Below are 26,993 nucleotides of genomic sequence, written 5' to 3'. Positions count from 1 at the left end.
GGAATGAACTGAGTTTTTTCTGCTTATATTTTCAGGGTATATTGTCTTCTCTTGAACGTGGAAGATCCACATAATTTGTCTTTATTTTAGAAGTGCCTCTTTACACCTCCCTAGAGAAGAATAAAACATTAATTTTATCCCTAGATTTGAATATTTACGAAGGGCATTAAAGAAATGAACATGGGGGTTTTTTCGGAAGTCTAGAAGTCCTACAGTTTACAGAAATTCTAGATTGCTGAAAGTTTGTGCGTCTCAGAATAAATTGCGTTTCACAATGGCACCATCTACTGGGAGATGCCCACTGCAGCAAAGCACGCTGCGGTTCCCTCACTTCTCTTTCACAATTAAACCCTATGATCACTGATATCCAACACCTCCTCCAAATGGCAATACAAAGTAGATCTGGAAAAGTAACTGAAGGAACCAGGAAGCTGATAATGAGAGAATATCACTGAGGCTTTTCCACTTCAATTTTTCTTTTGAATACAACACGAGCTAATCATTACTATTCAGCTTTATGCTTCCTTACTGATGGTGCAACATTGAAAAGAACACTAGGAATATGAAGTCTTGACTTGTATTTCATGCAGCACACACTTCCACATATCCTAGAAATTCCTTCTTTTGGAGGTGTGAAATCTGTTCATTGGTTTACATTATGAACGTGGTCTCTAATACCACTTCAAACTTTTATCTGTTCCAGTAGTGCACATAAGTGACTGATTCTACATCTTTGAGGACATTTTTAACCGCTGTCCTCTACCGGGTTAACAGGTTCCTCAGTTTAGAAACAGAGGTCACAGGCTGTGTTACTATCACACAGTGTGCTTATCTGGCAACATACCAGAATATGCACTTGTTTTGCTTAACATCCAGAATTTCTGGATGCAGCAGAAAAATAGCCTCAAGCTCTGAAATAATATTCATGGACAGTGCCAGAGAAAAGGTCAAAACCTTCTGGCTGGAGAGGGAATTAATTCTGGAAATATTTTTCTGTCTCTGTACATTCCCATTGGTTTTGTATTGCTTGATGACCCTCCAAGCATTATTCTACATCAGTTTCATAAGTAAAATTCAGTTGGTAGTCACTCAAAAAGCTGATCCAAGTTGACAGAAAATCTTTCAGCAGACTTTACACAAACCAAGAGGAAGAATTTATCTGCTTTCTGATCTGCAGCAGGTATCTACACACAGCCATAGCTGCTACCATATAACTTCTGGTTAGGATGCACGAAGGTATAGATATTCCTCAGAGTACACAAAGAGAAGTTTGAAAAGGGCTGAAAAACAGACCCAGTCCTGATAGGTGTATGGTTTTTTTAACACTTTTTTCATTCAGTCTGTTAAGTAGTCAGAGTTGTTTAAAAACTTAATTTTTACCAGAGGTTAGGAAGCAGAAAAAAGTTAAAATTACATCTATGAGTTTGTAAAGAAGGCCAGTAAGAGCATACTGTGTATTTTCCAACCCATACTATTCTTATAGCAATTCCTGAACCTATTTGCCGTGAATGTTTTTCAGACAGTGATGCCAGAATTTACCCCAAGACAAATGTATTAGTAACCCTAGTTTTCAGTGTCTCACCAAAATTTTTTCTTTCTTTTTTCTTTTTTGGGGGGTAGGGGGAGAAGATTCAGAGGGAAGACATATAATTCCAAAATACTCATCTCTGGTGGATTTGGGAGATGCTAGGTTAATTAAATTGGTTACCCAAAAGTTACTGCCGCCTGTTGACATGTCCCTTGCAATCTGCAGTTAATTTAAAACCATTTGCTACATGAACATCCTTATTCAGAACCTGAGGATCACTGCAAGAAATGTAATGATATCTTAAACATGCATATAGAAGAGATCACTTCCTCTTCTATTCTCACTTGTCCTCTAGAGAAACAGTTTTCTCACTATCAAATACTAAGTAGTTAAAATAAACAGCAGACTTTCCACCACAGCCATTTTGAGTAGGAGTGTAAAAATACAGTATTCCGTGATGATCTAGCTATATCGGTAAAACCTTTTTGCAGACAAAACAGAAGCGCTTAACTTAATTCATCACCAGACAAAACTGTCAGTATATGGTGATTTCTAGCAAACCTTCTGCAGACATCTACTATAGCAGATGCTCTTCCAGAACGGATGACCTCTCAGGACAAGAAACCGGGACTGGAAATAACTTTTAAAATTCTGCTGAAACATGCACATTTCCCTGGAAGCCTAAGATAAGACGGATACAGTGTGAAGCCTTCACAGCCTTACTACAGAATGCTATCTCACACGATTTCCATCCAAAGAATTGACCTTGTGAATGAATGCTGTTTGGCTTTTACTCTCTTCCACCTGCTTGCCTGAGGCAGAATGATGTCACAGCACCAAGTGATAAGCATCTCCCTTTCAGACTTCTTAGCTTACTTGTTTTGGCTGGATTATTTCTGTTCATTATTCTTTGTTAAAATTATTTAGCTCTTATGCATACAACCACATTGATTTCAGGTAGGAAATTTGTACATCTAATAAAAAGAAAACTCAAGCTGGCACAGTATCTTACTGATGCTACAAAACTCTGTGTATGTATGCCTAACAAATCAACATCATGTTAGTATGAAGTCAACAGCCAACTCTGCAAGAAAAACCACCAACATGGAAGTAAACTTCATTTACTACTATCCAGGACACTCTTCAAGGGACCAATAAGCTAGTTAGTATTCAAAGTTAAAGTCAGTATTCAAAAACTCACCGAAAGGTAACGCCAAAGGCTAATTTTGCCTTTTTTCCCTGTTTCACATTGACAATACAGCAAACTGGATGCCATATGGACCACATGAATGCCATTCTCCTTGCTGAAGGGCAAAATAAGACAGTAACATTTTGTCTCAGAGTAACACTACAGGATTTAATGAAGCTTATTCTCTTAATTTTGGGCCATTTCCAATCCATGTGGTAGAAAAATACTGCCTTAAAGCCTTTGATAAAGCTGCCATAAAGATACTATCCATCTTCAGATCTGTTGAATACTCATCGCAACTACATCCACATAACCCAGCAGAAATTAAAAGCATTATTCCAAGAGTACTGCTCGAGTATAATAATGCATCGTTGGCATACACAGCTCCATGAGTACACAGAGCCTGTTGGATTATGCTTTAACAGAACTCTAGTATCTCCAGCCCTTCCTTGCCCTATAGGACTGAATAATCAAGTAAATTTTTCGGGAAGCTTCTTTCATTCAACCCAGCTTAATCACTTACATTACAAGCTTCATCTGAAGTCTCATTTTCTAACCAATACATGTTATTACTCTGCTAGCGGCAAGCTAGCAATTGCATTCTGGCTTTTATACAGACCAGCAGTAAGCCTCAGCTACCAAATCCCATCATAACAGTTCAAAAATCTTTTTACAGAGGAAGTGTCTCTACCAGTGCTCTGCAAAGCAATTATAAAAGTTGGAAAGTAAATGGATGTTTGAGAAGATGAAACAGCCAGGCCAAAGTATTGGACAGTTAAATGAAACATAGTTCTTCCTCATAATCCTACATGTATAGTTGAGATGGATAGGACTAGTCAAAGAAAACATATTCCCTCCAATTTCAGACTCTAAACTCAAATTTCAAGGAAAACAAAACCAAAACAAACATTGAGGACACAGATGCACTGAACTATAGGACCTCCACCCAAGCCAGAGCAAGCGCAGGGCTGCCTGGCAGAGCTCAAACCAGCCAGGAAAGGCACAAAGAGCTCTCGGGGAGCTCTCCTCACGTCCCAGACACAAACTGCTGCTTTAGCCTGCGCTTTTCCCCCCTGGACACCCACATCATGCATCCTGAGGGAACCATCCCCTGGACACCTGCACCATGCATCCTGAGGGAACCATGGAGCTCTCCTCACGTCCAAACACTAACTACTGCTTTGAGCCAGCGCTTTTCCCCCCTGGACACCCACACCGCACATCCTGAGGGAACCGTGTAAACTCCTTGCATGCATGCACACTGAAAGCTTGGTGCCAACTGACCTTTAAAATAAATAAATACATATATATATATATGGACAAATTCACAGGTTTCAATAACTATTCGCCATTACCCACACACAAAATGAATCCACTTCTAAGGAAAAGTCAAGCATTCCGTTCCTAATGAGCCAGGGCAGCCAAGCCCCTCTGTGGCTTTACAGAGCGGGAGGGAGAGGCCGGCGGCCCAGCGGCTCACGCACTCTCCGCTGCCCGCCATCAGCTGCCCACCGCCCTCCCGCCCCGCGCCTCAGGGGGAGGCCGGGCCGCCCCTGCCCCTCACCGCCCGCCACCGGCGAGCGCGGCCCGCCGCGCGGCCTTGGCGCCACAGCCCCAACGGCTCCTCCCTCCTCCTGACAGGGCGGCCGGGCGGGCGGGCCGCTGTTCCTTCGCCACCTGCCTGCGAGCGCCCGAAGGATGTTTTTTGTGGTTTTCTGACAAAGAATAGGCTTCCCCAACAGGAAAGGGCACAAACGCTCCCAGTTCTTCTCCTGGCAGCTGGGTCTTTACACACGCTTCCTGCCAGCTGCACAAAAATACTCCACTCTGGTGGTTGTCAGCATTTGCGAGGGGAGGGTGGAGGTTATCTTAAAAGAAATTGAACAAAAAAAGAAAACAAAGAGGAAGTTACACGCAAGATTCTGAAACTTTGCAATGCTGCAACAGACCAGGCTTCGGGAGGTGTTTTGTATTGTGCAGAAGAGGACAGACTGCGGGGCCTTGTCTTGTTACCTTCAGAAACTGGAGACAAATAAGACAAGTATCACAATAACACTTCTAAGGCATTCTCTAGAAGTACTTACTTCCTCACATGCAACAGGGCCTACCTAGAGTTCTTCAGAAGGCATTGCCTGCATATAGCTAAAGATTATATATTTCCTTTGCCCAGGGGATGACAAGTAAAGAACATCTGCTTGCTGTAACTAATCATGTAGCTTTGGATCACTGACTAGCTCTTCACGTTTGTTTCTACAATGATGTTGAACTCAAGTTAGTGATGAGATTTGTGCCTTCTAGTACAAGATCTCACTTCCTCACAGCTTAATATTTGAAGTTTGACCAAAATATTTCCTTAACAAGCTGGCTAGCTATAAATATTTATTAGCATCTTTAAAATTCTATAGATTTGATACTTTTTTTTTTACTTTTTTTTGAAGTATATTGCTGTTAAAAAAAAACACCAGTACCATGTGCTCCCAACCATATGCATTATCTCTAGCACATGTGTGGATGTTTGATGTCAATCAGCAACCTCATTCCCTTATGAGAACAATGCTGGAAAAATTAATTATATATAGTGTTGTATACCACATGGCAACACGGTTCTACCACACAGCTCTCACATGGAAAACTGATTATGTCAGCTATGTCTTAGAACAACTCCATGTAACATTTATTTATATCCCAGACTGCTGTTCCTCACTCCCCAGCTTTTTCTTCTGTCCACTACTCACTCTGCCACAGGCTAAATTCAAGTTGAATATGACAAAAGTCTTTACATAAACATCAGTAAAGATCAACACTGTTTCCGTATTCAGGACTTCCTCAACCCCTAGAGGCACGCCTTGAAGATCTCATTAGTGTAACAGCACCAGCTGTCTTGCTCAGTATCAAGAACATGGTTTTTCTCACAATTCTGCTGTTTTCCTACCGTAAGCCAAGGACATCCTTAAATATTACAGATCTTTCTAAACAGGAACCATTGTTTCTTGTCTGAAAGCTTTCTTTTCTTCTCTTAGTTCAAATGTCCCAGCAGATTCAGAAAACTACTGCAAATAGCAAAGGTGGGTTCTCTTTTTTTGTTTTGGGGTTGTGCTGAAATTGACTGTTAACAAAAAAAAATGGGGAGGGATTGAAAAATGTCCAAGGCCTTAATGTAAATTTAAATCTTTCACCCCTGTTTGTGCAGTCAGGCAGTTTACAAATTTCTATAAAGGTAACTATCTCTGCTGACTTGTATGTACAGTCAAAACTGATTTGTTGTTAAAACATATTTCCCCCCCCCCCCCCAAAATTTTAAAATTTATCTTAGTCATGAGCAGTTTATTATAATTTTCTACTAAAATAGACTACAAGTTTTTATAACAAATTTATTTCTATAATATCATAAAAGCAAACTAATTTAATAGACTGTCAAGGCTCCTACTGCTACTATTCAAAAGTTCAATCTACTTACACAAGGTTAATTCTGCTGGTTTACATACAGCCACAAATAAAATACTGTTTTCAGTTTCAGGCTGACATGCTACCTCTCAACTAGCATATCAGGCTACTTTCTCCTAGAATTAACATCCCACGATATTTGTATTTATCTTTTACACTTCTATTATTTTCATTGCTGCTGTAGTTCAAAAGTGTTTTTGTTGGTTCACCTGGATACATCTGTTGGCTTTGTGTGTTTACATTCTCTTTTGCATAAATACATGCATTTTTCATCAAGTATTTGAAGCTGCATACTGATTTTGAAAAATACAAAGTTGTGTTGGCTGCTACCAGAGGTAGAAAAAAATATAATTCTCTATTTCAACAGAAATAAATATAGCTTGGTCCTCAACATATTTTGGGGAAAATCTGAGAGTTTCTTGAACGATGGGTGCAGCAAACTCACTCAGAAGTTTCTTCTTTTCAGAGATGATATCTAATCCCAGGCTCATACCTGTTCACGGGACTTTGAACATAGTGAGGAACCAGAACGTGACCCTCTCCTGCCACTCAGACTCCGGATCTCCACCTGTCAGATACACATTGTTTAAACACAATCAGAAGGTATCCACTTTAAATAGGCCAGACTTGACTCCCAGTTTGTTTAACTTGACTATCAACTCTGCCAATGATGTGGGTGAATACAAATGCAAAGCTGAGAATAACATCTCCAGTGGTGGGAAATACAGCAACAGTCTCAACTTCACCCTTCTAGGTATGTGTTGCTGTATACCTTCTCAGCACATTTTATTTTAGGGGCACATAGCCATGTCTGATGCAGACTATCTGCAGCAGCAGGAATCAGGGTTTCTTAGCAGCAGGTACTGTCTTGGGCTGCAGCATGGACCTGCCTTGATTGCGGAGCTGAACTTTACCGCAAACAGCTATTACTACCTTAGGAGTTATCAGTGCTATTCTGACCTAGCTCTCATTGAGCCCTCCACCCCTGATGCCCATTTCATTTGCTGATGCTGCCGCTTAACTCTGAGTCTTGCTTTGGAGCTTGTCCTGTACTCGGTGATGCAGTCTTTTCAGTTTTCTTTTTTACAGAGCCAGTTTCCAAACCCATGCTGAGCTCACCCACCGCTCAAGCAAAGAAAGGCCAGAATGTGACCCTGTCTTGTCTCTCAGAGAACGGCTCTCTTCCTATCACATACATATTCTTCAGAGGAAGGCAAAGCATCTCTCCCCCAGTGAAGATGCAGAAGAGGGAAGCAGCTGTGATTTTTCTATTTATCAATTCCTCTAGTGACTTTGGACCCTATAAATGCAGAGCTGAAAATAGTGTTCACAATAATACAAAATACAGCAACAGTTTCAACTTTACATTAGCAGGTATGCATGCGTGAAACAGTTTACCACTGTAGATAAACAGACAACACAAATTTCAGTGTTGTAACAGCATAAGGTATTTTTGCCAGAATTTTGTTCCTGCAATGTAATGTTCAAAATATAATTTTTTTAAAATAAAAAAATAATTTTAATTTTTAAAACCAATGCAAAAAGATAGAAGTCCAGGCAGCCTAGATAATAGGAGACATTGAAGTGACCATGAAGGATGACTGTGAAAGATTCACTGTTGCAAGAGACCCTTGGTCCACCCTGGCTCCACCCTAAGAAGAATCTAGTTTCATTTTTCCGTCTGGTCCTGTGAATGAGAGAATCTACAGGCACCAGCAAGCTCCCTTCCTGCTGCTGCAGCAGTGTGCACTTAGGACTCTCCTGAGTAGCTATGTTAATCACAGTTAATCCAAAAGCTGAAAGAAAATCAAAGTCTTGTTTTTAATTTACAGACAATACTTACTATATGAAACAACAGTTCATGGCATAAACACCTGTTGTTTGTTTTGTTTTTTTCCAGAAGAGAGAAGCCATTCTCAGCCCTTGATCATTTCTCTTGGGCTAATCCTGCTACTATGCGTAATAGGATTTGCTCTGGCAATTCCATTTTTCATAATTCCTTCATATAAAGCAAGTGAGTTCCTTGAATGTCTGTTTCATTTCCCAGAGATGCTAATTTATGTTGTCAATACATTTTACTGTGTAAATGTCACATTACGAGTTGAGTTATGCTCTTAGTATCTTAGGATGTTGTCAAGTCTCCTCTTAACCAGCACAGGTAACTTAAGACATAGCTCAGAGGTTTTGCCTTGTCAATGTTTTAGAAGGCAGGTCTGGGATGGGGTAAGCAGAGCAACATCTTATTTAATAGACATAGATGTTGGGAAGAATTGAACCTCTTTGTTCTTAGTAAAGACAGAAAATTCTATGAAAAATGCCTTTGGTTAAGGAGTAATTTTTATCATGAAAATAACATTATGTGAGATCTCCAAGTATTCAAAAAATATCATGGAGCTGTTTATTTCCCTCTAAGAAAACCTGATATATGTATATAGGCATGTGTTTGGTTTTCTTTTATAATTTGCAGAAAAATTTAAGTCTACTATGTCCTCAACTGGCTTTACTTCAACAACAAATGCAGAAGAGTCTGAAGACTACGTCATATATGCAGAGATTGGTGAGTTCACCTTACTTCCTGCACAGTCACAAAGCTTACTTGTGGGAGTTGGGCTGAAGAATGCTATTATACTATTTGTAGATAGTATGGGCAAATGTCTTCAGGTACTGCAAAAGCAGCAAAGAGGACATTACTGCCACACAGTACATGAGCTAGTACTCCTACTGACCATTAGCTGAAATGCTTCAGGATCCATATTTGGCATTACTTGTCAGCCATGCATCCAAAACCGCAACTGGTTAAATGAACTGAAGTTCTGTACAAAAATCTACTGTAAACACAAGTAAAATGAAGAACTGCATTTGGCAACTCACGGTGAGACTTAAATAGCCATTACGGAGGAAGAGAAAACTAAAAGACCATTAGTAGACCAGAGGTGCAATGTCCATTTAATAAGAGACAGAAGTAGGCTATAACCAAGTTGTAGCAAAATAAAATTTACATACCCCTCCATTCTGTTCAAAATTGTTCTGTACACAGTAGTTCTCTATTCCATGTTTCTTAACTTTGACAAGACTTAAAGTCAGTTCAAACTGAAATTATGAAGTAATGCTAAACAACAAAGCAACTGACCAATGTTAAGACATTACACTGCTTCAGTTGCAGAAAATACACAATAATTAAGACATGACACGAAAGCCATGATGCTGTTAATTTGTAGTTTTCTGTGTTTGCCTAATACGTGAATGTCAGTATTTTCCAGGGAAAAAGAAACCCCCAAAACAAACCAATAGCAAAGGTATTACATTTCCCATTTCTAAATAGCAAGAAGGGAACAATACTCTCCAAACAAATCCGCCTTCCTGTTCACGTACTAGACCGGCAGAATTCTAGCTGCTCTGCTGTTAGCTCAGTGCTCTGTCCAGCTGCTCATGGCAGATATCAACCAGCATTCTAGCATGCACGGACAGTGACAACAGCTCTGATAAGGCCCACAAATGCTACAAAAAGCAGGGTAGGTTTATATTCAATACAGAATCTCACTGCCTTGTTTCAAGATCATTAAAAAAAAATAAATCTGGTCAGTCTGTTGTAATGAGTTAACGTCTGTACACCATCTTTAATCCAGAGCCTGTTAAAACAGAAGAATACATCAATTTTTCTGCTATTAGAAGAGAAGATGGAAAAGGTAAAAATCTCACACTATAAATGTTGGAACATCTGATGCACCCAAGTATGTTTTGGGGGCATTTTGCTGAGGGGAGGCCAGTTATATACTGAAATTACTTGCTTACTATGAAGAAGTTAAAGTAACTTTGAGATGCTTCCAAGGGGGGGAAAAAAGAAAACAAAACCCCCAAATAAAAAAACCATCACCACCCTATGACCCCAAAATTCAACAGTCTCATTATGAAACCATGCAGAAGATGTTATTAGTGACCAAGTTGTTGATGGAATATTAATTCTTCTGTTGTGTATCTGTACCAAAACCAACAATTATGAACTATGTTTTTCTGGCTTTTAGCAGAAGAGAGGGCATGTGCTACAATCTATTCAAAGGCCATTTTCAGAGACTGAGTACAAGGTAAGATCTCTTTTGTGATTAACTTAATCACATATTTAAGAATCTTTCAGTCCTTGGGTGTGATAAGTACCACTAAGTATGCACAGAAAGAGATGATGTATAGATACTAGCTTCCTGGCCTACCTAATTACTTCGTAGACAGACAATATAGCTCCTTCTCTACTAGCAAGCAGAAAGCCCAAGTCATAATATCCAAAGACTTCAACTTAAAAGAAAAAGAAGAACAGATAAAAATTGGAATTAAGACAGACCCAAATAGCAATCCCATTTGACAAACAACAGCTTATTGAACAAACAGCACCATAAAAACCCAAAACGAAATACAACAATGCAATCGCTGTCGGGTAAGATCCTGCTGGACACAATATACGGTCTGGCATTAAATGCATCTGATGACTAAACAGAAAGGAATAAATTATGTAAAGCTTTCACCCAGACACAAGTTCCTGTATATTTAACTAGTTTCCTGAAGTAGAAACTGGGTTGTATGCAAACATAAGATAATCAAAAGGCTTTAGTCAAGTATGAAAAGAAAAATAAATATATATATACACATATACACATCCCAACTGTGTTGTCTTCTTAGGCACATGCTAGAGGATCCGTATTTGGTCTCTGTACCTGCTGTTACGTAGCAGCAAGGATGGCAATTTCACAGTTCAACATTACTTTAGCTCTCAAGAGTATGGATAGGATGCTAAAATTATTTTTTGGGACAGTTAACTCCAAAACAAACTCTACAATCTGCTATATGCCATTTCTTAGATGTTTCTGGGTTGTTTTAATGTCATTCCATAACTAGCTTACACAGAATTCCATGAGTTCAGTAAGTCACACAGCCACACTATACTAACCTTGAGTTATATCTAGCATAATTACTCTATGCAGCAATTAATATTATGTTACAAGTAACCTGTTTAAAGTTAAAGCACCACCACATTAATAGAAGAAACTTAAGGCAAGTTCTTGTGTTTCATGACATTGATGACTACCAGTGGCCACATGCCTCATTGTATACACTTTAAAGCATTTTAATATAGTGACTCAACAAGCTGTACAGACAGTAAATCTACAGAACAGAATCACTGAATTTCTTACCTATGCAAACTCTTGTATCTGATTTTGACATTTAGGTGTTGGATAAATATGATCACACGTTAGTCTTTTTCTACCATTCTCGATGTACAGACATCTTTTGTCCATAAAAATGCTTGTCAAAACCTGTTCAATTTATTTCTTCTATTTCCTCTGTTACTCTTGATAATGTATTTTTGTTTAAGTTTTAAAACTTTTTATGTTTATAAAGAGCAAGATTAAATAGCTTAAATGTTAAAGAACAGAGGCCACACAATTGAAATACATTCCTACAAATAGACAGTATGTTATTAAAATCTTTTAAGATTTGGAAATCTTTTATATAAAATACCATTTTCCAGCAGAGCCCATAGTTGTGTCAGCAATACACAGATGAATTTTTGGGCTAGGATGGAGTATTTTCAATAAGATAGTAAAACCGAGGACATGAAAGTGAGTATGTCCCTGCTAACAAGGGACAAGTTTGTCTCTTCCCTCTTTTCAAGGTAACCTGGAAGATCTAGATGGTCTAGACGAACAGAAAACAAATGTACCAAGTTTTAGCAAAACCATTTGCAGAGAAACTACCGAGTCCATGACACCATAGAAGACAGTTCAGGCACAGATGTTTAAGAAATTCCTTTTACTCAGTGAATTTAAGTTTACAAATTTTTGGCTGCTGTTACATACTTAGTTAAAAAGTCCTTCAGCCTGGAAATGTGCATCATTTCCTTCATGGTGGTGTCTCTGCTTCTCAGCTGGACTACTCCATTCTCTAAAGTGGCATCAGTTATCAAGATCATGAAGAGAACACTCATCTCATCATACCTGCAAAGAAGAGAGCGCACCTGTTACTGCTTTTGGTGTACAAAAAATGCAGCTAAGTTATGTATAAGTGATCACAAGCTATAAAAACTTACTTTTGCTACACTGCACTAAGTCCAGTGTGAAGACACCAGTTTTCTTGTGCCTTTCCTTGCCTACCTGATTACATGTCTTTGTATGTTCTAAAGTAACTAAACAATTTAAAGAATGTTATTTAGTGACCTAATACAAGAGTATTTTTGTAGAAGCAGAATACATCTTTCTTCTGTTATTTAATAGCCAGACTTACTTTGAAGACTACTGCACATGAACAAAGAGTCGTATTTATTTTCTTTCGGGGAAAAAATATTCATCAATATGCTCAAGATCCATTGATTTGAGCAGTGATATGTTCAAAATTCACTCCTGATCAATAAATCACATATGAAGCCCTCAAACGGAATAGCAGATTTTTATTTCCACAAGTAATTCCATCACAAACGACAATGTTAACAGTTTCAGACCTGAAAGAACTTCAAGGCTAGACACAGGGTGCTATCTGAAATTGTACTTTAGAATGAAACACAGAACCAGTCCAGATGCAGAAAATGGGGGTGAGGGCAGGAAACAGTTCTATGAGCTTATGACTCATCTCAAGAAATCTATTTTCATTTTCAATAGGAGAGTCTCAAAAGGGCATTTCACAGTTCCAGGGAAGTAACAATAACATGTGAAAGGCTTACACTTCACTTAACTTATAAAATGATCTAACATTGCTCTTTGTAATAAAACTAATTGAATCCAAGTTTATAGTCTGGGATGCATGCCTTCAGTCATGTGGTTACTGCCCTCAGTGACTTCTTACTGACAACAGGCATATTTTCGCTAGTCCACAAAGGTCATTTTTCACCTTCACAGTTTAATTTACAAAAGACTGTTTCTCCTTACTTTGTATAAAGCTGTTCCAGAGATACCTGCACGGTTTCAAGGTAACCCGGCCATACAGAAATTCTATTTTCTGACAGTTCATTGAACAATCCTTGACAAACCTGTGTTTATTTTTAAAAATGAAAGTTAAAAGACAGTTTTTGAGGGTTTGAAATACTGTACAAAGAAGCCACTACAACTTTAGCATTTGCAGTGTTAGCATTCCTAGCTGGTGTTAATTTTCTGGCTGAAATAATCGCAAAGTAGTAAGCAGCCTGGCAATTAAGTCTCCATCTCTATGTAAAAACATGCCAGTGTGTTTCCTCCCTTCTGTGGGGACTGGCTTAATGACTGACTTAAATAAAAACTTTAAAAATCCTTCTGAGGACGTGACCCATGCATTAAGATAATTCTGAAAGATTAAGAAGCAGATAGGAATTGTGTTACATATTTTCCTTAATTTTGCATGGAACAAGTATCAACTCCACTAACAGCACTGAAAGCAGCGTGTTAACACAAGGAAGACATCTACTGCTTGCTGTCTGCATGTACTCCTTCGACTACGACTTACAAGCTGCACAGCAGAAGCACCGTAAAATCTGTACAACTCATCTACAACCATGAGTCTCCAAGAATCAAAACAGCAGCATGATTTTTCCCGACATAAACAGCGTCCGAGTTGTAACAGACAGTTACATGGAGAGTCAATGCTCAAAATTAAAATACTTTCTTACAACGTACCTGCCTCAGCTCTGTTGTTGGACCTTTTCCTACGTCCAAGGCCACTTTAAGAGGTGCTAAACAAGGATGAAGCTTAAGTACCTAATGATTTTACAAAAAGCAATAGATTACTAAATGTATTTAGTGTGAAATTCTAAACAGAACTAGGAAATACTGATTTTTTTTCACTGAAATTAAGGTTCTAGACATGCAAAAATTTTCTTATGGTACAAAACCTTAAATTAGAAGCAAGCTGTATTTAATATAACTAGTACATGTGCCAGATAGGTTAGTGCGGCAGAAATCACTCTGTTTTGGCTGAGCCCCAGAGAAGAGATGACTTTTTTTTTAGCAGAGCTCCATCCTTTTTAATGGAGCCAGAGTGATCAGAGACAGCCCAGCAGACAGTTACCATCCAGTCTAGTGCCTGTTCTTAAAGGCCAAACAGCTGTTTGATTAACAAGTGCTTCTGAAAGCTGGCACTCTGAAAACCAGGGTAGAAGTGGGAATAACAATGGTCCACAGGGAAAAGCCCCACTACCACCTGCAAACCACTTTTCCTACTCTACTCAGCCACCTTCAAATGCTGCTGGAAGAGAAACACTCCTCTTTCCCAGCACAAGAGCTACATTCCAATTCCTCTTAACTCCATCCACTTGCATGGTAAGAGCCTACCCACTCGTCAGAGAAAAAGAAGGTAAAGCAGAAAAGGTGACCTCAGAATGAGAGAAAAATTGCTTATGTGAGTGAAAAGGACCGCAGAGGCAGTCCTTGCGGCCAGCCTATCGCTACCAGTAAGAAGCCTTCTGTCTGCCCCGGCTGGGGAAGGGAACAGAGCATGGTGATGTGGAAAAGAGAGATACTGCCACGCTCGAATTCACCACATTGCCTGTGGGTTTGTGTACTTACGACTTTCCTTACACCTTCTACAGAAATTTACCTTTCTCTGTGAATTTTTCTTTTTTGTTAGTGGATTCTCAGCTAGCTGTAGAGAATCAAAGAGATATGCTAATACTCCTCGGTCCAGGTTGCCACTCACAGACAGAACGTGAGGAATAACATTCTTCCTTCCATCTCGGCCCTGAAGAGAAAAAAACCCACACAGGGATACCTCAAAGACTGTCCCAAAAAGCCATTTGTTTACTTTAAATGTATGGGGCAGCACTGCCCTCAAACACCCTTACTACACTTCAAATAAAATCAGACACATTTAAAAAAGTTACCAGCAATCTTAGAAGTGTAACAGTAACTAGGCAAGACTGTAACCCCGGGGAAATCAGAAGATCAGAGCAGGAAGGGATTATTTTCTTGTCCTGCCTCACAGACCATAAATTTCATTCTATAGCAAATACTTTAAATACTTTAAATTCTGCATTTTCTTTTGGAGATTTGTAGATTACTTCCTAGAGACCACAAGGATCTGCCCCCACAGTCATGTAGGTAACATTACAGTCTTCTGCCTTCTGTATAGGAACAAACTGCAAAACCAGGACAGCAGACAGGCCTGCCATGAGGAGAAGGTTGCAATTTACTGCTAAAATACCAAGTTACCCTTGTTTTATCTGTTCAGCCTGACTTTTCAAACACTGTCACACGTTATAAGTTTGTCCTCTACGATATATCCAGCAGAAAAGTTTCCCTCTGGTCCATTCGCCCTTCTGAGCATGGTAACTTCTATAAAGCCTTTTGCAGCGTTTATAATGCATTAATCCATGTATACATCTATATATCTGGAATTGGACAAGCTACAGAAAGAACATCTACAGGTTCTTGTTGATGCAAAGTTCACACTGCGTTTGTCTGACATCTACTCACACATACAGATAAAGGCTATGCAGCTGTCCTGTCAATATAGCTCATTTCTAACTTCAAAGAATGAACTCCTTGCCAAAAAAACCCCAAAACTCTATTTTACCTGCTTCTGAAAATGAAGGTCTGACTGAGAGTAGCAATTGTACTGCTTTTACAACAAAAGAATAAAAAGTCGCACGCTAAGCAACTGGACCAGCAAAGAAACCATTTCTCTCACACGTTATCATCTTCATCAGAAAAAGTTTTTAATACAGTAAAGCTTACAAGTAATTTTGAACTATCCCCTGGATACATCTGTAACAGTTCAGTATCACCAAGGTTCGTCAACGTTTCTATTGTTTCTGTCCCCCAAGGAAAGCTGTAGTGTAAATGAAATCCTTTCCTTCCTTCTTCATCCTGAAAGTCGGTGCTGCTGAAGTTAGATGGGCCTACTGCAAACTGAAAATAAAAGAGGTGATCACTACTGTGCATACTGTATTGAACAAAATAAAGTCTGTAACGCAAGCTGAAGTCTGTGATTTTCAGTAAAAGATTTTTATGAATTACAGTCCCAATCTCTTTGTTGTTTTACAGCATTTTGATCTCAAATCACTTACAGACACAAAGCATTTGCCTTTCTGCAAGTCATGTTATAAAATACTTAGGTTCACCATAAACTTTGTTAGCTTTTTGGTTTCTCACAAGAAATGCCTGTATTTCAGTGACAAGAACAGGCCAGCAATGCAACGCTGTAAAACCAGTTGGGGTGTCTGCTCCCCCACTCTGATATAAGGGAGCAGGCTGAGATTTCCCAGGGGAATGCTGCTGTTACCTTTCTCCACCATTGCAGCCTCTGGCGTAACCAGTAATCGAGCCACTGTCCTGCAGTTCTGGGAGAACTAAACCATGCAAGCAAAGACGCGGTCCTTTCGCCTATTCTTTAAACAATAGCAAGGGCAGCAAGTTAACTCCTTCAAAAATAACAGAGAAAAGGCAAGAGACTGTATTCAAAAATAATCCAAAAGAAAAACAAATGCAAACAGTTGGTTTAAGTAAGGAAAGGGGATTAATCGCTTAATTACTCTACCTGGTAAGGTTTTCGCTGTGTTGTTCGCTTTCTGGAAGGGAGTGGAAGCATACTCCAACCTGAGCAAGGCCACAAGGCAGCCTCTTGTTCACCAGTTCTAAGCAGCTCACATATTGTGCCAAAGCACCTGTCAAAAGGCAAAGGGCTCATTTTAGCAGCCACAGGAAAATTTTAGTTGGTTTTTTTGTTTTTGGGGTTTTTTTTGGGTTGGTTTTTTTTTAATTCTACCAAACGCAACCCAGGCAACACACACGGGCCGGCCGTACGACCAGCCCGCGGCCCGGGATTCAGCCCGATGCCCGCCGCACCCGCTCAGGACCACGCTCCCGTAATTCCCGCAGGCGCGGCGGCACGTACCGGGCAGCAGGCTCTCGCGGAGCGTCCACGCCGCCCCCAGCGCCGCGCCGCCCGGCCGCCGGTCCCCGAGCGCCTCCGGCCGCAGCAGGCGCAGCCCCTGCCCGGCGGGCGGGCCCTGGAGCGGGGCGTCGGCCGCGAACACCTGCTCCCGGAAGGCCAGCGCCGAGTCCCACCACTGGGCCGCCAGGTTGGCCCGCAGCGCCGCGCCCAGCGGCCCGAAGCCCGGGTGACAGCCGCTGAGGTAGGCGCGCCAGGGCTGCGGCTCGGCGCCGCCCCGCAGGAAGTGCCGCCGCCAGCACACCTCCAGCAGCTCCGCCCCGCTCGCCGCCTCACGGCCGCCTGCCGCCGCGTAGCGTCGCGCCGGGACGCCGGGCCCCAGCCCCTCGGCCGGCCGCAGGGGAACGCGGCCGCACCAGCGGCACCCTTGGCGGCAGCCCAGCGCCATCTTCCCCGCCTCCCGCATGGCGGGGGCGGCCACTGCGCGTGCGCCGCGGCCCGCGCGCAGGAGGCGGAGCTGGCGCTCGGCCCGGCAGCCGCGAGCGGGAAGCGCAGCTGCCGCGCGTGCGCGCTGGGCCGCCACCCCCCGCCCGTTCCCTCAGCGGCGGCGGGGAAGATGGCGCCGGGCCGCCGCGGGTGGCAGCGCCGGGCCTCCCTCTCGGGCGCGGCGGCCCCCGGCATAGCGGAGGGGGGGGCAGATCACAGCCGCACAGCGGCGTTCCAGGGGGGAGCCCCCCCCCCCCCGAGCGGGCCTGAGGCAAGACCGCGCCCAGCGGGGAGCGGGGGGGCGGCGCGGTGCTGCCTCCGCCCCCGCCGCGGGCGGCACCGGGCTGTGGAAATTTCCATCGGTGCCTCACCGCGGCTCCGGACCAGCGGCGGCCGGCGGGGCTGTGGTGCCATCAGGCTGCCGTAATGGTGTGCGGGGGGCCGGGGCTCTGCGGCGGTTACCGTGAGCAGCTGTCCCGCAGCACCCCCGGTACCCTCGGAGCGGCCCGGTACAGCTCCTTCGCCCAGGTTTGTACGCGCCGCCAAGCAAGGCCCTTCCCCTCAGGGAACACTTCCCGGCATCGGGGCCACTCAGAAACAGCAAGGAAAAAAGTCCCGAGGCACGGTCCTGTTTATCCGAGTTGTGCCTTACAGGTTACATCAAAATAATCTCAGAAATAACACTGCAGTAACCATGTCACGTGTCTAAAAGCAAGACTGACTTAACTCCAGGTTTAAAAATTACTTCAGCTTCTAAAGGTAGCCCATTTGGCCACTTCATTACACTGAAGTCCACCAAGAATCTAAACCTTGAAAAACCTGAAGAGTCACTCCCCACTATTTCCTGGTGAAGTTTCGAACGCGCATTTCCAACCGGTAGGATTTGCAAACACCTGCCTGGGTTTCACTTTCACAAACCTGGCTGGTGCCACCCCCCCTCTCAAGGGAAAAAGCCGCCTCTGCATCACCGTTGAAAGACCCCAGTCAGTCCATTTTAATTCACAAGCTAAAAAAAGTGTTCTACTTTTTTTTTATACTAAACACCCCTTTAAAACAAACTTAAAAGGGAAACCAGCTTTCCATGCATTGTTTCAGGCAACCGACCTGGAAAGCTGGCAATCAATGCATCGTATTTCAAAAGATATGCAACTATTTACTTCCTTGTTTTCAACACTGATAGCACTGGGCAAGGGGAATGTTGCAAAACCAGCAGGAACGACTTTCCACAGTGCCAACTAGTTTTATACTCAACCTTCAGTTTCAGGACTCCAGCTGAAGTTCTGACAAAAAGTGATCATGAAGCCAGCCGCCAGAATTCCACAGAAAAAGCAGAAGTGTATGGTCGAGGCACATGAAGCTGCCGTTAAGACCATCACAGGCTGAACCTCAGAGGTAAACAATCACCAAGCGCAAAGCTCGGACTACCAAAAAGATCTAAAGCATCAAAGAACAAACTTGGGTTCAAAACAACTTAGAATCTTAGCCTTGATTCTTCCAGACTCAACCTTGAATACATCAAGCTGTAGTTCGAGCATTGTTAAACTTGCAACTAATTGTTACCAATAAACAACTGAAAGGAAGGAACTGGAAGTCAGCATTAACTGGAATTTTAGGATACCATGCTCGAAAGCAGCCAAGTACTTTAACCCCAGGATCAAACATTAGTCCAGCTATGCATCTCATCAAAATGCTGTTGCTCTGCCCAGCACAGGCTGCGCTTTGAGACTAGTCATTTGCATGTACTTTCAGTAAAAAAAAAAAAAGCCGTGAAGTATGTGGATGGGTCAACAGCCCATTTCCCTCCCCCCACTTCCATAAAGAAATCACTGCTCAATACCAGTTTTAGTATAATTTGAAGTTTTAATACTAAGATCTTCCCATTTCTCTGAAGCTCATAGTAAGCCTGCATGCTAACTCACAAGGCCTGACAGCTGTAGATACATTACACTCAAGCCTAGTCTGCACATATGCTCCTGTGAAGGCGACAGTTACGGTGCTGCAAAAAGCTTCCTACGCTTGTAGCAGCTCATCAGCAACACCACTGCAGTTTTGGTTCACAAGACTTGTAGCCATACCATTACTCCAGTGGGTATTCTCCAAAAACTGGCCCTACACTAGTGAGACAAGGAAGAGCACTGTTTCCAACAGTTACTTAGAAGCCAGCTTTAGTTTTCTTCCCCATCAAAGCAGAGCCTGCCATGCTAAGCAATCTAGCCCAATCAAGGCAAGGCTGGTTTTTGTATAAGCTTAAATGTTTAATCAGACACAGTTGAGAAACCTTTCTAGAATTTAATATAAAAACATTTGACATTCCATTAATGTAAAGTTGTGCACATGTTGAGAAAATTGCCATCTGAAAGAAAATTCGGTCTTCAAATATCTTTATTGGAAGGCCATGCACTGCCTCCTGTTAACTGTATTTCAAATCACTGTACATTTACTTTGAAAACACTGTCTGCATTTTCTAGTACAAAAAACTAAAAATTGTTTCAGGAATGTAGAGAAATATTCAACTTAAATAGCGAAAAAGTGCACCATAATTACTGCTGCACTGCAGTCATTTCTGCATTTCCCATTTCTTAAATAACTATCCTGTTTTGATAACACACAATATAAAGAGCAATTATGAAAAACTGAGACATTTAAATACACTAAGTTATTGAGAATAACTTGTCGGCATTGGGTAACCTATCATAGGAGCAGCACCAGTGGCAGGATATGCATACTGCTGTTGGTTCATGCCATTGTGCATATTTGCAATGTTACTTCCATACTGCTGATCATAGCCATTCTGGTAAGCTCCGGCAGGGTTACCAGCCCTGAAGCCAGCTTGCATGCCTGCAGCTGCAAAGCCGTTTCCAAAAGGAGTTCCATTACTGAAACTTTGGGCACTGTAGGCCCCGTTTTGAGTTTTTGCTCCAAAGTCTCTCTTTCCTAGTGCACCATAGTTTCTCTCAAAGTTCTCCCTCTCTCTAAAACTACTAAATCCACCCCTTTTGCCCGCAGAATATCTGTCACGTCGATCACCTCGGGAACGACCTATTAAAAAAGACAAGACATAGTTATATACATCATAAAAGGCTGCATTTTATATATTGCCAAGTGAGTTCAGCTAGTAAAAAGATCCAAACAGCTTTCTGTCCCAACAAGGCAAACCTGCTACTACTAATCCTTTCCAGTTGCTAACTGGACTCTTGTCAGGTGAAGACTTTTAATAGGGAATTCTGCCTGACCTATGAGGAGAGTCACACACTCTCCCCTCCAAGACAAGTGGTGGCATAAAGGCAAAAAGCCATTTTCACCTTGCCAGCAGGATGCTTACATCCCTCTTCCCTAGCCACAAAACTGAGCCCTGAAGTGTTTTACTGTGAGGCAAACAGAAGTGCACCTTTGGCCAGCACTAGCCAAAAGCATGCCACAGCACCAGCGGGGAGCATTCTGGTGAGGGGGTGTTGGGTTTTGCTACTGGTGTTAATAAATACCTTCTCAGGTCCCCAAAACTGGTACTTAAACCACCTTCCACTTCCATTTTGGAGAGATGCTGGAGGTGGAATCTGAGTTTCCATTTTGCTCCAAAAGGTATGCACTGTGGTTGAGAACAGTACTTACCTGAACCTCTGTCTTCAATCAACTGAAGCAATTTGGGGTTGATGGCTTGATTAGCCTCCCGAAGCACAGAGATGAGGTCATTTACTTGCTTAATATTGTTAGGAGTAAAGAATGTGTATGCTGTGCCTGTTTTGGTACTGCGGGCAGTTCGTCCAATTCGGTGGATATAGTCCTCTGAGGAGTTAGGGTAGTCATAATTGATGACAAATTTCACATCTTCCACATCTGTAAAGTGTTGCAGTGTGGCAAAAAGCAAGGTACAAAGTTTTGCACACCACAACAGCCAAATCGAAGATAAACATTAGACAATAGTACTTTAAAAGGAAATAATGGCTGCAAAGAACAGTGTTAGAGTCATCCATTTCTGCATGAGTATTGTGGAAGAGAAAGTTATGCACACTCCGTCTGTTCCCGTCTCATCACCCACCCTGTGATCCAAAACCTTACCATAAAGGAGTATGCATTTGCTTGTCATTCCCAACTCAAGAGTCCCCTTTACAAATCATCAAGTGACATCTGAATGCTTCTTGCAGTAGGGCCACTAAAGCTCACAGCAGCCTCTTCATGTGCTCATTTGAGGACCTTAGAGTAAAAACATACAAGGTCCTTCACATACACACTCATTAGAAGCTCAAAAAAAAGGGGCCACACTGCTCGTCTTGCCAAGACCTTTGAACCGCAGCTGCAAGAAAAACATACCTGTCCCCCCAAAGTCACCAAGTTGTTTTTATGCACTGTGTCTCGTCTAGGCAAGCGCTTCCAAGAAGCCAGGGTTCACTTGAGAATGTGTCTCTCTCTGGCAGGTCTCGACATGACGACTATGTATAGGTGGAGGAACTTCGACTTTCAAAGGCATTTGAAAAGCCATTGCTTTCCTGCCCCACTTGCTAAAGTGAGAGGTGGGCTTTTTCTCAGATTTCATGTGCCAGTACTCACCAATTTGTACAAGGCTTAGTACATTTTAAAGCTGCTCTCTCCATTTCATGGTTGAAAAAAATTTCATTGAACATTGAAGTTTGAAATTATATTCTTCGACATTTCAGCAAACTCACTGAAATTCAAAGACCCACAGATCACAGCAGACAGTATGCACAAAACTAACAGTACTGCACCATGGCAAATCATGCAAAGCATGGAGAGAAGAGAAATACCAGGGCAAAGTGAACTGTGAATGAAACTGCTTATTTCATGAGAGAACAGTTTATGGGGTAGTAGTTTAAAGGATGATCTTTGCCTTTTGAAGATTACTGGCACACAATGCTCTCAGCTTTCACCTCTCTATTTGACTGGAAGCAGCCAGCCGATCACTTCCACTAGTCCTCCATCCCCCTCGAGTCCTCCGATTGTCATGCCTAGGCCTTGCCACAAAGACTGCACCTTTATGTGAAGAAAACTTAGAAAAATGCAGAGGTTAAAGAAAGCAATAGACTTTCTTTAAATAGCTTTGGGCAACTGGCATTACGAGTTGTACTAACCTAGACCTCTGGATGCAACATCTGTAGCAATCAGGATTGGTGCTTTTCCATGTTTGAATTCTGTGACAGAAACAGCTCATCAGTCTCTTCATTAAGCAACACCGAGCATACCCTTGACAAAATTGCCAAAACACTCACCATTTAGAACCCAGTCACGCTCCTGCTGACTTTTGTCACCATGAATACCCATTGCTGGCCACCTGAAAACACAGAACTTCACTGACCCAAGACCATTCCTCCAGTAGTTTCAATTAGTCAAAGACAGGGCTACTGACCAATTCCAATTAGCTTCTAGAGTTACTTTTAGTATTTTAACTGACACCTAGTATCACCATTTTACAGTTTTGACACCACAGTTAAATGGTCACGAATAATCAGGAGCATGCTCAGACTGCTGGGGTGGCTCACTGAAGTTCCAGCTATCACTCACCCATCTCTCCTCATTTTCCTGGTGAGATCATCACACCGTCTTTTAGTTTCCACAAAAACAATTGTTTTGTTTTCTTTCTCACTCATTATTTCTTCCATCAAACGAATAAGCCTATTAAGGAAAGATTATTATTAAAGCTGGGATTAGTTTGTACTGTACCGTGCAAGTTTAAGCAGCCCAAATTTATACTTGTAGTGGTCTGATGGGTGTCAAAAAAATCCATCAGGACAAATTCGTTTCACAGTTCATGAACTAAAAACTAGCCACTGAACACAGATTGCTTTGCCCCTGCTGACTACTTACTTGTCATCTTTCTCTACATCATGACACACATCCACAATCTGAAGAATGTTGTGGTTTGCACTTAGTTCTAATGCACCGATGTTAATGTGTACATATTCTTTCAAGAAGTCTTCAGCCAGCTGCCTTACTTCCTTTGGCCATGTGGCACTCCACATCAGAGTCTGCCTGTCAGGCTGGAGAAGGAGACCAGGTCAGCACAGTAACAAAAGGAATATATAGCCAAGCCAAACACCCAACAAAAAAAAGGTATCTACCCAAGCAAGCCTGAAAAAGTTAATGGGCACTACACTTTAACAAGCACAACAGCAATAAATGCATGAATCATTTATACTCACTCTTATCTGATCCACAATTTTTCTGATCTGAGGTTCAAATCCCATGTCAAGCATTCTGTCAGCTTCATCAAGGACAAGGTAAGTACACCTCCTGAGATTGGTCTTTCCAGCTTCTAAGAAGTCAATAAGTCTTCCAGGTGTTGCAATGCAGATTTCCACACCTAAAAAACCAAGCAGTAAAGTCAGCCTAAGTAGCTTTCACATTGCCTTACACAGAAGGGCATCAAAGCTTATCCATACCTCTTTCTAAGTCACGAATTTGTGGTCCCTTTGGAGCACCTCCATAAATACAAGTAGACTTCAAACGGCATGCTCTGCTATACTCAGCAGCTACCTGCTGCACTTGCTGAGCCAGTTCACGAGTTGGTGCCAGCACGAGACACTAGAAATAAAATGCCCAGCTTTCAGTTCAATACTTATTTGAAGCTCCTAGTTCAACCCTAGTTTTGAAAGGAAAGGTTGTCACATATTCCTTCAATAACAGAAGGACTGAAGTGGATTTAGGTCACCCAAACAAGCAAACGAAGTTACCTAGCATCCAAGTTCCCAAACACCAGCCTATGCTGTGTGCCAAGATAGCTTAAAGTCACTAGCTTCCAGAGAATAGCAGTTCCCAAAATGGGACAATTGTAATGACAATCCAATCAGAGCTTACAGAATATTCTTGGGAGACTAACAAAACAGGGAACCATTTTAGTCATACAGAGAAACACAATACAGCTATGCACTCTTATGATCATAGACAATCTGACTCAAAAACCAATTGCATTCTCCAGAAATTAAGATCTCCTTTCATTTACAATACTCACAATAGGTCCATCTCCTCGCTCCAGGAATGGCTGATGATTTATATGCACAATAGCAGGCAGTAAGTACTGTTTGGAAAAAATAAGTCTCATTACAATCTCTTTCCAGAAGTGTTCAGCCTGCACTAAGCCAGGCTGTACCTTCACTGCTGAAATCCAGCAGTATTCCAGGCTACAGTCAAAACTTACAGACAGTGTTTTCCCTGATCCAGTCTGTGCCACTCCAACCATATCCAATCCACTCAATGCAACAGGCCAACCTTGTGCCTGAATAGCAGTTGGTTCAGTGAAGTTCTGCCTCTGGATTACTTCCATAACATTTGCTTGAAGAGAAAATTGAAATTAACTTAGGCTTTGCCTTAATTAAACCTGGAAGACTGACCAGTATGCTAGTTAGTCTTCACTTACCAGGAAAGTTAGCTTCATAGAAGTTTATGATTGGTTTTGGACAGTTATGGCCCCTAACTGTGACTTCTTTGCTTGATCTGTACTGTTCAACTTCTTGCTGCAAGACAAAAACCATTATTTGAAATAAGCTTTGATACCAAAGCTGTCCTTTAAGTTACCCCATCCAAACCATCAGCACATTTGCGCTCAGCTGTTTCCTTTTTACACTGGTTAGATAGGAAACATACCACAGTACGTCTAACTACATCAGGATGTTCTTGATAGAAGTTCTTCTCGAATTTGGGCAGCTCATCTAAATTCCATTTCTTTTTTGTGAGTTTTTCCCCAGGGTTTCCAAATTTCTTCCCAGAGAGAGGTCCACCTCTACTTCCTCCAAAACGTGGGGCTCCAAACCTAGACAAGGTCACAGAACAGAATTCCAGAGAATTGTTTTGGTCCTTTTCTTACACAACTTCACCGCTATCCTTGCAGTACATCCTGTAAAAAGTCAGATGTATAAACCCCACCCTACAGGATATCAAAACTTCCAAAAAAACATATGTTAAGTTGCCAATGCCATAGTCTGCCTAGCTAAAATTTGTATTCAGAAACTAAGGTAACATTTATCTTTGCAGTTTTCTTGAAATGGAACCGGAGGGCCCATGGGCAAGTTACAACACAGGCGAAGACATTAAAACCTTCGTATTATCCCACAATCAAAATGGTTTCCCACCCAACTGACACTCCCATTGCGTGTTTGTGCAGAAAGCGGGCAAGGGCAGTTCGAAAACCTTGGGATAACTTTCCCACACACCGTTTATCTCGTATCGTGCAAGCCAGCCTTCCCCCGCTGACGACGTTTTCCGAGGCCGTGCGTTTCACACGAGCATTCGAGGTTCGCTCCCCCCGTTCAGAACGGGCTGAGCCCGAAGCCCCGTCCCGGCTGCCCCGCGGCGCTGCGGGAAGCGGCGCTGAGCCGCGCGGGGCCCCGCTAAGCTGGATGCGGGCAGGGGGCTCCCTCCCCCCCGCCAGCCCCCGCCCGGCCGGCAAGGCGCCGGGAGCCAGCCTGCCCGGCACAGCACCGCGCTCCCAGAGTGGCCGCTGCTTCCTGCCAGCGCTGTTTCCTTTGTCTCTCATTTCTGTCTACGCCACATTTTCCAGCCGCTGCCATTTTAGAGCCGGAGCTGGGCGGGGGGAGGAGGAGGAGGAACAAAGGCAGCAGCAGCAGCAGCCGGCATTTTGATTTCCCCTCAGTCACCGCATGGCGGGGCCGGCCATTAACATCCGCTTACACAACACAAAGCGGGAGCCGGCCGGCTTCTGCCAGCAGCGGCCGGAGCCGCCGTGCCTGGGGGGCGGGGGGGGGAACCGCCCTACCGAGCCTCCCCAGGGCTCCGCCATCGACGGAGCGCCCGGCCAACCCACTGACCCACAAACCTGCTGCCAGCCCGCCGCTGCCCAGCCTACCCCCGCTGAGGGGGGCGCTGAGCGCTGCGTGAGCCATCCACACCCGGCGGTATGTCCCCGGGGGGTGCGAGTCCCTTTTCCCCGCAGAAACAACCCCGCCGCGCCCTTCGGAAGCGGCCACGCACCAGCGGAGGCTGCGTCGAGGCGGATGGCTCCTGCCCCGTCCCAGCTCACGCGGCCGCCCACGCACGGCGGCCGCCGCCAAGGGCGCCTCAAGCAACTTCCCCCCCCTCGGCCTCCCCTCGCGAAGCTCCGGAGGCTCCGAGGCAAAGGGAGCCGAGGAGAAGGGCGCCGGGGCCCGACCCCCGCGGCTCGCCGCCATCTTAAACGGCTAAAAACCAACCACTAGAACCCCACAGTCGGTCTAAGAGTCCGGACGCTGGCGGCGGCTAGCGCCGGCCGGGCCCCCGGACTCACCCTCTGTCCCTGTCGCTGGAATACCCGGGCATGGCGATGGTGGCGGTGGGCGAGACGATCCCGGTCACTTAAAGTGGGTGGCGAAAGGTAGCACAGGATCCGACGCCGTTGGTGGGGGCTACTAAATGTAGAGCGCCTCACCGCCCGGATGCCGGTTATATAAGGGGGGCCGCGGGGGCTGCTGGGAACCGGTTGGTGACGCAGGCGCAGAGCCCGCCCCTTCTGTTATGTAAGCGGCCCAAACGGGCTGGAGGGCCCGCCCCCTCCTGCGTGGGCGT

The 26,993-nt window shown here is 43.2% G+C and overlaps 3 protein-coding genes across 8 annotated transcripts; 1 reads left to right on the top strand and 2 right to left on the bottom strand.

Annotated features, from left to right (window-relative positions):
• Positions 1 to 5,529: 5,529 nt before the first annotated feature.
• Positions 5,530 to 11,903, top strand: MILR1 (mast cell immunoglobulin like receptor 1). Of its 5 annotated transcripts, none has more exons than XM_037405609.1 (9): positions 5,530 to 5,650; positions 5,738 to 5,782; positions 6,628 to 6,915; positions 7,251 to 7,535; positions 8,062 to 8,175; positions 8,629 to 8,718; positions 9,788 to 9,847; positions 10,187 to 10,243; positions 11,824 to 11,903. In XM_037405609.1, the coding sequence occupies exons 1-8, from the start codon at positions 5,617 to 5,619 to the stop codon at positions 10,234 to 10,236; spliced, it is 966 nt and encodes a 321-aa protein (XP_037261506.1). In that variant the 5' UTR covers positions 5,530 to 5,616; the 3' UTR covers positions 10,237 to 10,243; positions 11,824 to 11,903. The 5 variants fall into 5 exon arrangements, with proteins under 5 accessions (XP_037261506.1, XP_037261488.1, XP_037261498.1 ...); XM_037405591.1 differs by having other exon boundaries at positions 10,184 to 10,243; XM_037405601.1 differs by having other exon boundaries at positions 10,187 to 11,861.
• Positions 11,904 to 11,943: 40 nt separating this feature from the next.
• POLG2 (DNA polymerase gamma 2, accessory subunit) lies at positions 11,944 to 17,485 on the bottom strand. The gene is made up of 8 exons (XM_037405570.1): positions 17,004 to 17,485; positions 16,647 to 16,773; positions 16,392 to 16,497; positions 15,845 to 16,018; positions 14,709 to 14,849; positions 13,790 to 13,870; positions 13,070 to 13,170; positions 11,944 to 12,145 (listed from the first exon to the last, which is right to left on the bottom strand). The coding sequence occupies exons 1-8, from the start codon at positions 17,464 to 17,466 to the stop codon at positions 11,980 to 11,982; spliced, it is 1,359 nt and encodes a 452-aa protein (XP_037261467.1). The 5' UTR covers positions 17,467 to 17,485; the 3' UTR covers positions 11,944 to 11,979.
• A 2,275-nt stretch (positions 17,486 to 19,760) lies between these two features.
• Positions 19,761 to 26,866, bottom strand: DDX5 (DEAD-box helicase 5). Of its 2 annotated transcripts, none has more exons than XM_037405557.1 (13): positions 26,740 to 26,866; positions 25,080 to 25,245; positions 24,853 to 24,949; positions 24,634 to 24,767; positions 24,448 to 24,513; positions 23,879 to 24,020; positions 23,639 to 23,799; positions 23,304 to 23,476; positions 23,001 to 23,111; positions 22,709 to 22,770; positions 22,571 to 22,630; positions 21,096 to 21,320; positions 19,761 to 20,525 (listed from the first exon to the last, which is right to left on the bottom strand). In XM_037405557.1, the coding sequence occupies exons 1-13, from the start codon at positions 26,745 to 26,747 to the stop codon at positions 20,143 to 20,145; spliced, it is 1,788 nt and encodes a 595-aa protein (XP_037261454.1). In that variant the 5' UTR covers positions 26,748 to 26,866; the 3' UTR covers positions 19,761 to 20,142. The 2 variants fall into 2 exon arrangements, with proteins under 2 accessions (XP_037261454.1, XP_037261443.1); XM_037405546.1 differs by having other exon boundaries at positions 26,716 to 26,858.
• Positions 26,867 to 26,993: the final 127 nt, after the last annotated feature.

Source organism: Falco rusticolus, chromosome 1, assembly GCF_015220075.1.
Source record: "Falco rusticolus isolate bFalRus1 chromosome 1, bFalRus1.pri, whole genome shotgun sequence".
NCBI classification, from domain to species: Eukaryota; Metazoa; Chordata; class Aves; order Falconiformes; family Falconidae; genus Falco; species Falco rusticolus.
Note: the sequence above shows the minus strand (reverse complement) of the source record. Positions and strands in the feature narration are given on the sequence as shown.